The sequence below is a fragment of the Gracilinanus agilis genome, chromosome 5, assembly GCF_016433145.1.
Source record: "Gracilinanus agilis isolate LMUSP501 chromosome 5, AgileGrace, whole genome shotgun sequence".
NCBI lineage: Eukaryota > Metazoa > Chordata > Mammalia > Didelphimorphia > Didelphidae > Gracilinanus > Gracilinanus agilis.
Window position 1 is genome coordinate 161,850,562 of NC_058134.1, and position 13,892 is coordinate 161,864,453.

The 13,892-nt window shown below is 33.8% G+C and overlaps 1 protein-coding gene across 1 annotated transcript in view; it reads right to left on the minus strand.

Moving 5' to 3' along the window:
- The window catches only part of CACNA2D1 (calcium voltage-gated channel auxiliary subunit alpha2delta 1), a 644,980-nt gene that overhangs the window by 112,255 nt on the left and 518,833 nt on the right, over positions 1 to 13,892 (minus strand). The window contains exon 11 of the mRNA XM_044679055.1: positions 698 to 856. Coding sequence (XP_044534990.1) covers positions 698 to 856 — 159 coding nt within the window. The remainder of the gene's footprint in view (positions 1 to 697; positions 857 to 13,892) is intronic.

Consider the following 13,892-nt stretch of genomic DNA (forward strand, 5'->3'; position numbering starts at 1 on the left):
ATAAATGTCACTAGAAATGTATTAGGTAAATTGAGAAGAGGTTTTTCAAAAGATTCAAGTAAATCAATTCAATAAACATTTATTGAGTAACTCTAGTATACATTTTGAAGAATCTGATGATTTGAGGAATTGAATAAACCAAAAAACATCCCCACAACATTGCCTTTCTGAATTTGTTTATCTATACCTAATTTATAAATAAGATCACAGCTTTAGACCTGTTAAGGGATATAAGAAACCAAGTTAAAACCTCTTATTTTCCAGATGAGGACCCGAGGGCCTTTAAGATGTTAAGTAATTTGCTTGGGGTTATACAACTAGTAAGTGGCTGAAGCCAGAATTTGAACCCTGGTCTTTTGGACTCTACTCTCAGCACTCTAATCACTAACCAAATAGTACTCAATATACACTAATTTGATTTTTTTTTAATGAAACTAATCCAATTGTCTGGGATGTGAGAACAGCCCAAATTAGGGAAATTTTCAAAAAGGAGTGAAAACATGTTTCCCAGTTTAAAATGACCAAGCTCTTGAAGCATTACAAAAGAAAAGTGGGGGGTGGTGGGCTTTCTACCAATGACTGCTAACGAGATGAAATGTATTATTGGGTTTTGCTCCAATATCATACTGAAAATCTGAACATTGACCTTCGGTTTCTATGGTTCACAAATCACCTGGGAAACAGTATGGATACTTACATTTAGCAACTGTTCAAAAGCAAAACTAAAGCCTTTTTTATAATCTGTGATGCCTTTAGCAGTGATGTTGTTCACAGCATCTTTCAGCACTTTCTTGTTTCTTACGTTAGCTTGGACAAGATGTTGAAAGCAGCTCACATCCTGGGCATTACTGTTAAACTGAAAAACAAATTTATATATATATATATGTATATATGAAAAATAAAAGTAGAAAAATACAAATACAATAAATAAATAAAAGTACTTTCCATTTTTCCTTTTTATATTTCCAAGCACACACATAGGATGATTATCTTATCTTTTAAAAGGAAATTTATGTATGTTGTCAAATTACAAATAGGTAGGTCAGGTTAAAGCATGGTTTTAAACAATGTCTTTACTTTATATGAACTTTATCATGTAACTTTACCTCAATTTTCTCATCTTTAAAATGAGGATGGTGGACTAATACTTTTAATTAAGTTTTTATTCAACTTGCCTTTGTATAAAGTATACAGGTTAGATCACTGGTTCCCAAACTTTTTTGGCCTACCACCTCCTTTCCAGAAAAAAAATATTACTTAGCTCCCTGGAAATTAATTTTTTTAAAATTTTTATAGCAATTAATAGGAAAGATAAATGCACCTGTGGCCATCACCGCTTCCCTGGATTGCTGCAGCACCCACCGGGGGGTGGTGGTGCCCACTTTGGGAATCATTGGGTTAGATGAAAGAAGTCATAACCAACACAAACAAATATGTAAAATAATATAGGAAAATCAATATTTCATCGTCCAATTAGGTGAGTCTTGTTGTGAGAATTCAATTCTGAACAACAGAGTAGAGATTTAACAGATCTAAAGATGGATGGTTCCAATAACTGGTGCCAATTTGGCCATTATCTTTAACTCCAGAACAATCAAATAACAGAATATCTGACCCATCTGGATTTATAAGAACAGACAAATTGTAAGATCACAGAGATTGTCAGCAACACTGATATTTAGATGATATACAAATGCTAATGGATTAGGAAAATGGTCAAGTGAAAAAATTCTTTGGATTTACATATAGTGGAAGCATCTGGGACAATACCCTGCCACTTTAAGAGAAATGGACTAGAGGGCATCTAGGTAGCCCAGTGGAATAAGAGCCAGCCCTAAAGACTAGAGGTCTTGGGTTCTAATCTGGATTCAGGCACTTCTTAGCTTTGGGACTCAAAGCACGTCACTTAACACCCCATTGTCTAGCCCTAACCACTCTTCTGCCTGGGAACTAAGACACAATATTGATTCTAAGACAGAATGTAACGATTTTAATAAAAAAAAAAGAAGAAAATGGAATAAAGTCACAAGTGGTAAAAGCATCCAAAAGTGTGCATTGTAAATGCTGTAGTGAATTGGAGAAGTTTATCTAACTTCCTAAACAAACTCTAAACAGTGTAAAGATAATGTGATAGCATATGGGAAACTGCTTCAGGACTGATAAGTAAAGCAATTCATTTGCCCTGGGATGCTTGTTAGGAAAAGAGGCAATACTGACTTGTTAGAATTCATATGTCATTTGTGCCCTGGAGTTGTGTGTGTACAGAGGGCATATCTAAGTGGTGACCTGATCTTCCTGCTTGAATAATTCTGAAGAAAATAATGTGGTCATGAGGAGGGGCCCCAGTGACCTGTACTATATATCTGTACATGGTAACAACATGATTCATGGAAATATAGGACTATAATGCATATGAAAGAGGAGATTCTTTTACACACACATATAATTTAATTATAAACACAGTAAGTGGGATCCTTGAATATCAATTTACATTTATCGTATAATTTTAAAATAGAATATTATATTCCTTTAATTTTGGAAGTAGAAGAATTTTATACATTTATTTTACAAGTTAAGAAACTGAGATGTTAAGTGACCTCCCTTAGGTGACAAAGATATTTGGGCAAAATAAAGCCCATGAGGTCTTTGATTTCTAATCTTCAAACACTGAAACATACCATAAATTTTAAAAAATGCTCTTGATTATCCCTCTAGCATATTATGTATATTATCATTTCACCTATTCTTTGCACAGCAGTAGGCCACCCACATCTCAACCTATTTGTTTTATTTTACATTCTCTTGAAATAAACTAACTTTTTATTGTCAGATAAATCATAGAATCATAAAACGTGGGTATGGAAAAGACTATAGCAATCATGGTAACCAGGTGGCATGGTGCTTAAAGCACTGAAAAATCATAAAGATCATGGTTCAAATTTGACCTCACATACTAGCTTTGTGATCTTAGTCAAGGCACTTAATTTCTGGATTGCCTCAGTTTCCACAGTTGTCAAATGGGGATAATAATAGCACTTAGAGTCAGGATTGTGTGGATAAAATGAGATAATATGTAGAGTCATTAGCACATACTAGGCACTATATAAGTGCTAACTATGATGAGGAAAAGGAGGAAGAGGAGGATGTTTACATCATTTTTGGACCAAATGAAGAAACTGAGGCGCAGAGAAGGGAACATGACATTTTAGGAGTCACACAAAGGATAGAAGTCCATGAAAAATTATTTAAAAGAGAAGAAATAAAATGTCAAAGGCCACCTGAGTAAAAGCATAATCTATGGCAAGCACTGCATATGCAGGATAGCTTATGGAATTATACCCTCAGAATCTTATTACTTCTTGATATTCAAATGCATTTGAAAGAAGATAAATAAATCCTCTAAGATAATTTGATCAAGTAAATAGTTTTTTCTCCATTGGAGACATTTTAAAAATCTATTTTGACTGTAATAGTATAGTTCTAGAGTTATTTATGCAATAAACAAACATATGAATACATTAATTTGATTTCTTTGTCTTTTTTACTTACATTAAAGTGTTATAAAAATAGGCAATATAAAATGTCAATGACATAAAGTAATGTTTTCAGTCCCTCGTTCCTTACTCCTAAGAGTGCTATCCTCCTAAATGATTTTACTAAACATGTAATTTATTGTAAATTTAGCATCAAACAATAACAAAATTGACTAAAGTTACATTTACAACAAATAAAACTTTTAAAAGGCTTTAACATAAAGCTACCTCTAGCAATTACTATGTTCCTCTGTTTTCTTCATTCACCACTTTATTCGAACATATATTCATATTCTCTCTCCCATTCCCTTCCCCCCCCTCTCTCTCTCTCTCACACACACACACACACACACACACACACACATATATTATATCTATATGTCATAGATATAATATATATAGGCACTAGGTATAATGATAATCTAGTTCTGCTTTTTTATTTCCTATTTTTAATATGTTTTTCTACCTTTCTTTATGCCTTGCAATTTTATTAGAGATAATATAATATTCTAATATGTTGATACATGTTGAGTTTTCCTATTAAAATGTTTTCTTTAGCTTCTTTTACACAGTTCAGCCATTCTAAAATTATTTGATGCTATTTGCCTTAAGTCTTTTAAAAACTTAAAGTCTCAAACCTAAGAGGACCTAACATATTACACTCCTTGAACCAAAGTGAGGCTTGCATTTATAGTTGGTGTGGAAATAAAACCAAAAAAGAGACAATTGCAAGGGATAGCTGTAAAACCTGAAAATAGAGTATATGCATCTTCAGATTGCCACTGGTTTTCATAACAGGAAGATCAAAACAGATTTAAAAGTAATATATGTGAAAACCTGGGAGTAAAAATACAAGGATGTCAATGCAGCAAAGGTTTATATCATTTGTGTTTAAATTTGGCTTTCATAAACTAAATCAAAGTTATCCTCCTTAATAATAATAATTCTCTATTTCTGGATAGAATTATCTAAGCCAAACTTTGTTTGCTTTTATAAATATAGTAATTAAAGTATAAGCATATATATACATATATATAGAGATAATTTGTTCACATGTGTGTGTATATATATATATATATAATTTACATTTAAATAAAGTAATGATTTAATCTGATTAAAGTTTTTGAATGAATAAAAATCTTTAAAATTTTTTTACCCCATGTTAAAATCTTATTTGATGTTCTAGGATTTTCAATTTCATCAAGCTCCTCTTCAGAGTGGGATTTTTAAAACATAATTTTTAAAAACTGAGGTTATATTAGCAATAATAAAGAATTATTATCCAATATTATATAAAAATAGGAGATAGGGACTGGAACTATGGTTTCACTGATACAGGGAACTTTCAAAGGATGAAACTCCTTCGATAGATACAAGCCAGCATCTTCTCTAGCTGTCCAGGGTCCTGAAATGTTAAGTCACATACCTGGAGTCACACGAATAGTATATGTTAGAGGATGGATGAGGAATCATGTCCTCTTGGCTCCAAGGCTAGCTTTCTCTCCACTCTACCCTATTTCCCTGGGCATGGTATAAATGTACACTTGAAAAAGCATTTATTTTATAAAATACCATAATCTAAGACCTACCTGTACTATGTTTAGTGTGTGTATGTGTGAGTGTGTCTGTGTGAGTGAGTGTGTGTGTGTGTGCCTAAAACTTCCTGTCTCCCACACTAATGCTAATATACCAAGGTGTCTGTTTTCCAACACACCTGAGGGCACACTTCCTGGTCCCTTGACTGACTTGGAAAAAGTGTAGTTATAGCACTGCATTTAAATATAAATATCTTACAACTTTTTGCTCCATAACTAGAAAATATTTTCCAACAAATCTTGTTTGTGTTTTTCAATTGTGTCTGACTCATCGTGACACCATTTGGGGTTTTCTTGGCAAACACACTGGAGTGTTTTGCCATTTCCTTCTCCAGCTTATTTTTTACAGATGAGGAAACAGAAGCAAACATGGTTAGGTGACTTGCCCAGGGTCATACTGGCTAGTATGTGTCCGAGGCCACTCCCAGGCCTGGCACTTTATCCACTACCCCTAGGCAGCTTGTTTGTACATTCAGGAGAGATCTTGTTTTTTGCAACTAATAGGTTCCAAGACTCTTTGCATGAGTTGAAAGTTGAGCATAATACTGAACTCCATTATTTGATGAGTATTTCTCATCCAAACATACTGAGACATTTTACAACTTTTCTTAGGTTTAGAAGAGCTTCAGCATCCCTACTCTATATCCCTACTTTGAGGCCATTCTTAATGACTAAATAGCATTAATAAAACAAAGGGAAGCTCTGATGTGGACATTATTTTTTACAAGCAAGAGCTCCTAACAAAGACTAATGAGGAAAGCGATGTTTGGTGTAATACAGCATTGAGTCCACTAATGCTTCTCAGAGGGAGAATGTGTGTGTGATTGGGTGAACTGCTGTGAGACTATGCTGAAAAAGAGTATAGATGTAACAACATATTTATTTTTTATTTTAGGTATTTTCCGCCCTTATTATTTTGATAGCCAGTCATGTAGAGTTGAATTCATATATGTTGAGTTCAAGTAAAATGATGTCCTACTTTAGTTGTTTTTATGTTCTCTCCCCCATTAGACAAGTTCTTTGAGGTCAAGGACAGTTGTAGTAGTTTTTTTTTTTTTAATTTTCTTTGAACTCCTAGTGTGTGGTATAGTGCCTGGCAGAGAGCAAGCACTTATGAAGAAATGTTTGATGATTTGTCGACTTGACATGCACAGATATGTAAACACATATACATATATATGCATAATTTTCAAATGAATTTAAATGTAGTTCAATAGAAGTCAAGTCAGATGAACATGCCAATGTCTTCTTTCTGTTATATAAATGGTTTGATGTCAGAGAGTCCTTAGTCCTAGGTTAGCAACTACTGTCATGAGATGGACTCATGAGGACTCATGAGATGAATGGGAAGTGTCTCTCCCTTTCTTCCTCTGTTGCTGTGTCTCTCTCACAAAACAACAATATCCAGGGCTTAAACCATGTAGAAAATATATATTACATAGTTTAAAAATAGATATAGATGGAGTTTTGTATCAAGCCTCTATCCCAGGGCTTAAATGGTGTATATCTGAGATACATACACACACACACACACACACACACACACACACACACACACACACGATGTCAAAATATGAAAGGATAGAACCCTCAATATGAAACTTCTGAAAAGAAGTGCCAGCTCAGCTTTCCAGGCACCTCAATAGAGTCTGTGGGGCTGAAAAAGAACCCTCAGCTAGGCAAGTGGGAATATCTTCGGAGGAAGCTATGGGAATTTTTTTCCCCCTTTTCTTCTTAAGAGTATTACCGTGTATGTGTACACATGCCCCTACACAAGTGTTTTATTTTGCCTTTTTTTTTTTTTTGGTAAGGGAGAGAAGAGTGGTGTAATGTTTGGTTAATAATTACATAATGTATTTAGAGCTGGAGGGGGCTTTTGAGGCCAACTAATCAAACCTCATAGTTTTCACCATGAGGAAACTGAGTTTCAGATATATTAAGCGATTTGCTCAAAGTCGTGAAGGTAATAAACAAGGGAACCAGAACAGTAACCAAAGTCCTCTGACTTCAAATTAATCAGTCTTTCTGTTGTCCCAAGTTGCCTCCCTAGTTTTATTGATAAAGATAAATAAACCTGGAAAAATTAAATTTGAATAACTGAGTGTAAAGTTTGGCCATTTAAAAAGTTTGACCATTAAAAAAAAGGTTATTTTATGCCATAGTTAATTCTATGTGCAGTTTCCAAGGCTAATTCCAAATAAATTTAATTATATATATGCATATATATATGAAGATATATATATATATATAGCTTATACTGTAGATCATAGGAATAAAAAACAAATTGTTATTCTTTCTGGCAAAGGGATCAAGAGGAAGTGGATAGGATATTAAGTTGCATTGGGTCTTGGAGCAACTGTTAAGAAATTTGGTGCCATTGAGACTCTGCATCAGGGATTCATGACTTCTCTTCTGTGAATTTTTGAGAAATATTTTTAAATTAATTCCAATATAATTTGCTTCCTATGTAATCCTATTCTTATGCTATTAATTAAAAACATAATTCTTTGAAGGGCCTGTGATTTCACCAAATTCCAAAAGAGGTCTAGGCCACAAAAGCTATTATATTTCAATTAACTATTATGAATTAACTAAAAAAGAAAAATAAATATAGCTTAAGTGTTCTTTGTGATTACTAGAATGCTTATATTCTTAATGTCTCTTAAGTAACTGTCATTTTATTTCCCCCTCACAATATAAATTAGGTATATTTAATTTAGATGCTTTCTGGTCATTTAGATAGCTTCTTATTTATTGATGGGAAAAAGTGTCCCAGAACTAAATTTAACTTCTTGGAAGGTACTTGATTTGGTTTTTGTTCTCTGGACCCATGGGTACATTGTGCCCAAACAGAACTGATATAAGAGACTGAAAAAAGGAAATTTTTATCTACTGTATTATATTATTCACTTTTTCCAGATGTCAAAATATCAGAGAACTCACATCAATGCCAGAAATGTATCACACACACTCATTTATATCCATTATACATAGTCAAAAATATAAGGAAACCCAAGCATTGACTGTTTTGACCACAAGAGGGCAACACAGGAAAGAACAAAATTTCCTAGCTCTGTGAATACTGTGTTCTAAGGTTGGTATATATAATTTTCCAATATTCCCTCCTTTTCCAATGAAAATGTCAAGCAATGTAAATTTTTATGAATGTCACACATTTTTTCATTAAACTCAGATTACTTTTTTGTATGCCTCCTTTTTTTATGTCTTATCTAAGTTCAAAATAATATAGATCACTTTTGCTATAAACTATAAGAGATTAAGAGGAGACATTTACATGGTTTTAGGAAATATTTGTATATTATAATACACCTACTCCAATACTGACCACGTTTACAGTCAGAAAATTACACAGATTACTCTTTGAAAATATTAACATGATGTTCTTTTGAAGTTTAGTCTATAGACTATATTTTTGATCGCTGTAAGAAGTTTCAAAATACAGAAACTTGCTCCAAAAACTCAGTTGAGCTCATCTAAGATAACTTTTTTGAAATCTATTTGGGAATACTAAACTGAGGCCTTACTGACTCTTTGTTACATAAGTAAAAATACATGATTTTTAAGTGCCTGAATGTATAATTCAGTTGCTAAGAGGGAGAAGAGAGGAGGGCAGCATTCCAGGTAGAGGGGCAGCCTGGGTGAAGACCCAGAGGTCGACCATGAAAGTTATATTGGACACCAGCAAGTAGGCCATTTACAAGGTACATAAAATTTGAGAGGGGGAATAATACGAATATAGCTAGAAGGAGAATTTTTGAGCCAGTTTATGGAAAGCTTCAAATTACAAATAAAGGAATTTCCACTTTATCCTTCATTGCCATTAGAGAGCCAGTCACTAAAGCTTGTAGCAGAGATTGACGCAGTTAAGCCTATGCTTCAATTATACTTTTTTGGAAAATGAATGGGGCCAAATGCCCGTGGAGACAATTGGGAATCTATTTTATTACTCCAAGGGAGAGATATTAAGAGGAACAAGTGCAGTTAGATCAGGGATGGAGTAAGATGGGAAATATTGCAAGGGTAAAATCAATAAGACTTGGCAATTGAATAGATATGGGAGGTAAACAAAAATGAAGGGTCAAGGATAACTCCTTTATGAACTTGAATGATTGGGATAATGGTGGTACCATGATCAGAAATAGAAAAGTTAGGAGGAAGATTGGGGGAAAGATACTATAATCAATTTTGGACATGTTAAGTGACATATCTACAGAAAAATCATGTTGCTATGTCCTATGCACAGATAAAGGATTGATGCTTAAGAGAATACTATGCACTAGATATAGGAGACTGGAGGCATCTGCACTGAGCTGATAGGTGAATGTATAAGAGTTACTGAGATTATCAAGAGAATATAAAGAAGGAAATAGAGAATTCTCAGGACAGAGCCTTGGTGCCGACTCATGAATAAGTAGCAAGAATGAATGATCTTACAAAGTATATTGAGTAAATTTAATCAGACAGGTAGAAAGAAAACCATGATGGAATATCATTTTTAAGATGCCATTTTATACAACAAAGGCATAATAAACCAAGTAGGTACATACACACAAATAAAAAATAAGGAGAGATTTAATAGATAGACAGGAAGTTTCAAGAATAAAGAAGTATGTGAACAAAGGCACTGGGATGGGAAATCAAAGAACATATCAATTGGACTGCACCAAGATTTTTGAGCAGAGTAGAAACATGATGAGAACAGTGTTTAAGGAAAGTAATTCTAGCAGAGGCACAAAGAAAGTGTGGATTGTAGGGAAGAAAAAAATGGAGGCAGCAAAGACCTGTTATGAGGCTACTGAAGTAGTCTTGGTGGGTGTTGGTAATAAAAGCCTAGACTATGTGGTCTTAGGGAACGGCAGAAGGGCTAGATGAGGAGCTAGCATTACTAACAAGAAGGCCTGGGTAACTGATATGATTAATGAAGGCAAGTTATGGAAAAAATAACCACAAGATTTCAGAAGTGATGGATATGGGGGGGAATGGATGAATAAAGTTAAGAATAGTGGGTTCAAAGGAAAATAAGCTCAGTTTGAGTCTCAATTTGAAAGATCTGAAGCTGTGGTACAAAATTCAAGCAGAAGTACCCTAAAGCCAGTTGTAGGTTAGGGTCAGAAGCACCAAAAAGACTTCAAAGTTAGGAAGACATTTAGAAGTCATTTGCATAAAGGTATTAATTGAAATCATGAAGTAAATGAGATTGTCAAAGGAACAAGTAAAGTTTCAAGGACAGACCAATATTAAGATGACAAGAAGAGATGGACATAAATTTTTTTTCTAATCATAATTTTGTATTATTCCATCTTTTCCCATTGAATCTGTTTTTTTTCCCTTGTCCTCATTATGACTTTCACCTTTCATTTTTTTCCCTGGCCTTCAATTTGTACTGACTATTTTCTCTTCCCTTCCTTATCCTAACTTCTTGGTCCATTAGTTCAGCACTATAGTATCCTTCACATTCAAATCCCATGCCCCTTTGCCTTATTACTGATGACATGTTACAAAACCTAACCTTGGATTCCTGCTATCATCTGCCTTCTGCATTCCCTATTACATGCTGCTGAACAGAACTGGAGGAAAATAAGAAATCTATGCTGAGTCCAATAAAATGTTTGTTCCCTTATCTCAATTTGCATTGTTAACCTAATTTGTACATTTACATAGTGCTTGGCACATAGTAGGCGCTTAATAAATGTTCATTGCTTGCTTGACTGATTGATCGATTTTGTCCTCAGCGGGGTAATAATTTTTCAGCTCCCTAATTGTCCTATAAAGGCTTTCCCAAGCCTTGTTAGCCTTTCTTAATCTTCCCATAGCAACTTCTTCCCCAAACCTGATGTGTGACTATAGGAAAATGGAATGGGGCAGTAGAAAGTGAGATTCAAGACAGCTGCAAGAAGGAACAACTAGTGGAACACAGTCTAGGAGGCAATTGTATTAAGGCTACAGGGAGACTGATATAATTTCTTTAATGACAGAGAGGAGATAAAGGTTTATGTAATGGAGAAGAAAAACTGAAACATCCTTTAGAGGATTATAAAGTCCTCAGCACAAAACCAAAGATATTTATGATATACTTTTCAGAAAAAAGAATGTTGGATATGAGAAATGAAATATAATTTCTTGAATTAAATTAGCATTTAATTTAATAATATTTAATAGTCATCTGAAAATATGATTTGGATTTTTGGACTGAGTCTTAAAATAATAACGATGGACTTTTGACCAGAGATGGAATAGATCTAATAAAGGCCAATAAAAACTTATTTGTTTAGAGATGTGCAAATCTGATGAGAAGGGTTTTAAATTAAAATGAAGGGAGAGAGAGAAAACTACGTATATGCATCCACTAAACCTTATACCACAAAGATGGTGCATATGACACAGGAAGAAGGCTATCAGATGATAGCTAGCTAGATAGACAGACAGATAGAAATAAATGTGTGAGTATATACAAACATACATAAACGTACACACACATATATGAAAAACTATTTATAAAGATACAGTAATAAAATTTTTGGCCTCAGGTATCTATATATAAATGCATAGAATACTGATGAGATGTAAGGTCAATTTAAGATCATAATACTAAAAAGTAAATTTTATTTCATATATATCACTGAAATTTTGTGGGATAAGTGATCAGAAACCCGAACAACAGTATTTCCTTATTCTCATAATCTATATTAATGAATGTGTTAAATAATGAGTATGTTAGAGATTTCCAAAATTTTCTATATACCTAATTCCTAAGTACTGTGAATATATATTCAGTGTACCATGTACTTAAAGTAAAAATATTTACCATGCTTGTCAATACCTTCTTATTATACCTTCCTGGTTATATATTTGGAAAATCATTAAGTTATTTTCTAACCTTTTCTTCTTTGAATTAAATACTTCCCATTTCTTTACACTATCAGAGTCCATTTAATTTTCCTTTTCATCATAGCTTATTTCTTATTAATGCTTTTCTTTTAAAACGAATAGAATAAATTTTGACTCAACTACACGGGGCTAATATTTAAGACGAGGATAAAGATATCTCTGGGTAACTTCAATTATTGCCCATCTCTTTCTTTCAAAGTCCTAAGTGGCACAGTGGATAAAGCACTAGGGCTAGATTCAGGAGGACCTAGGTTCAAATCTAACCTCACACACTTTCTAGCTTTGTAACCCTTGCCAAGTCACTTAAGTGTGCTCACTGACGAAGTAGTGAAAACAACTGAATTGGAATAGATGATTCTCTGAAAATGACATTTTCTGCTTTTAAATAGAAAGTCTCTGTATTGGAAGGTTGGGCTCAAGTAAAATGGAAAATATCAATGCATAATATCAGCTATTTTATTGCTTTTTTGATACTTATTTTAGATTTAAACCAACAAAATGCCTTTTACAATGCAAAATAATTCATTTAAAATGAATTGAGAGATGGATACTTCATCAATAGGCAAAATTATATTTTTATGTCATGTAAACATGCAGAATTATTTGGAGACAAAAGATTCTCCCCCCAGCCCCTTTTTTAAATTTAAATACAAAATTAACCTTAAAATGTAGTACTGATATAGCCCACTGACTGGGCTACAAAGGATTTTGAAACAAGGATGTTTCTTTTTTCTTATCCTGGTTGTCTGTGGGAGTATCAAAGGAAAGATTCAGGGCTGGAGAGCGAGGCTCTCTTTCTTCAGGAATGCATATGGCCCTGACATATTTTATCATTTACCTAGCCTAATTTATTCCACTATTTTGTACTATGATCAACTGGGCTTTGGCTTACTAGTTTTTTTTTTTTTTTTTGGAAAATCTGCATTTTAAAATTATTTTCAAGGTATAATTAAGAAGGAAGCATCTCTGCCTCGTTAATGCAGTAGCTATTGTTTAGTGACCTGGCATCTGAGGAATACTTGGGGACACCACTCTAAAGGTAGTTTCATTCAAATATGTCTACAATATTTTCTAAGACATTATGGATATGACATTTTTCATCTGCCACTCAATTCTGGGTAAACTTCAGGGATTGTATATTGCAGTGACATCCAAATTCCATAGCAGAGAATTGCTCCTAAAATACCTAGAGAGGCCATGATATTTCACATTTATTTTCTAAGTAAGAAATTCATGATTTTATGGGATTTGTTCAGATATTGTATAAAATGAGAATGAATGACTAAAAAGCCCGCCAGGTGCTGACCTTTAACATAGTGGTTTTAACAAGTTAGTATTTGCCTTTCATCTTCAACAGATTTGCAATATAGCTCTCCTAACCCCCCAGCCTCACACAATCATAAACAAATTACACTCCCTGTGTCAACATTTGAAACCTAGTCTGTAAATCAGAGCATGCTGGGATTGAATTGCTGCCCCTATCATCTACCATTTACTGCTATCAAAGCATATAACCGGATTAGTGGGAAAACAGCTATATTACTCTTACATTTAAGCTTTCTTGAACAGCAGGCTCTCTTTCTGCAACAAAGCACAGCCCTGGAGACAGTAGAAAAGCATATCCAGAAGGGGAATGATAGAGCAGTAACCTAGACAGCACTTACCAGGTTTACATAGAGCAGAGCAATCATTCTCCTTAGAATATGTAAGAAATTGAAAAATACAAAAGTAGAAGGAAGAAGCCAATTGGCTTTTCTGCCCGTGCCTCATAAGAATCTCTGGGTAAGCTTTTATATGACTGATTAAATTGGACTGTCACTTCTCAGGGATGATTGACAGGAATATAAATCCCTAC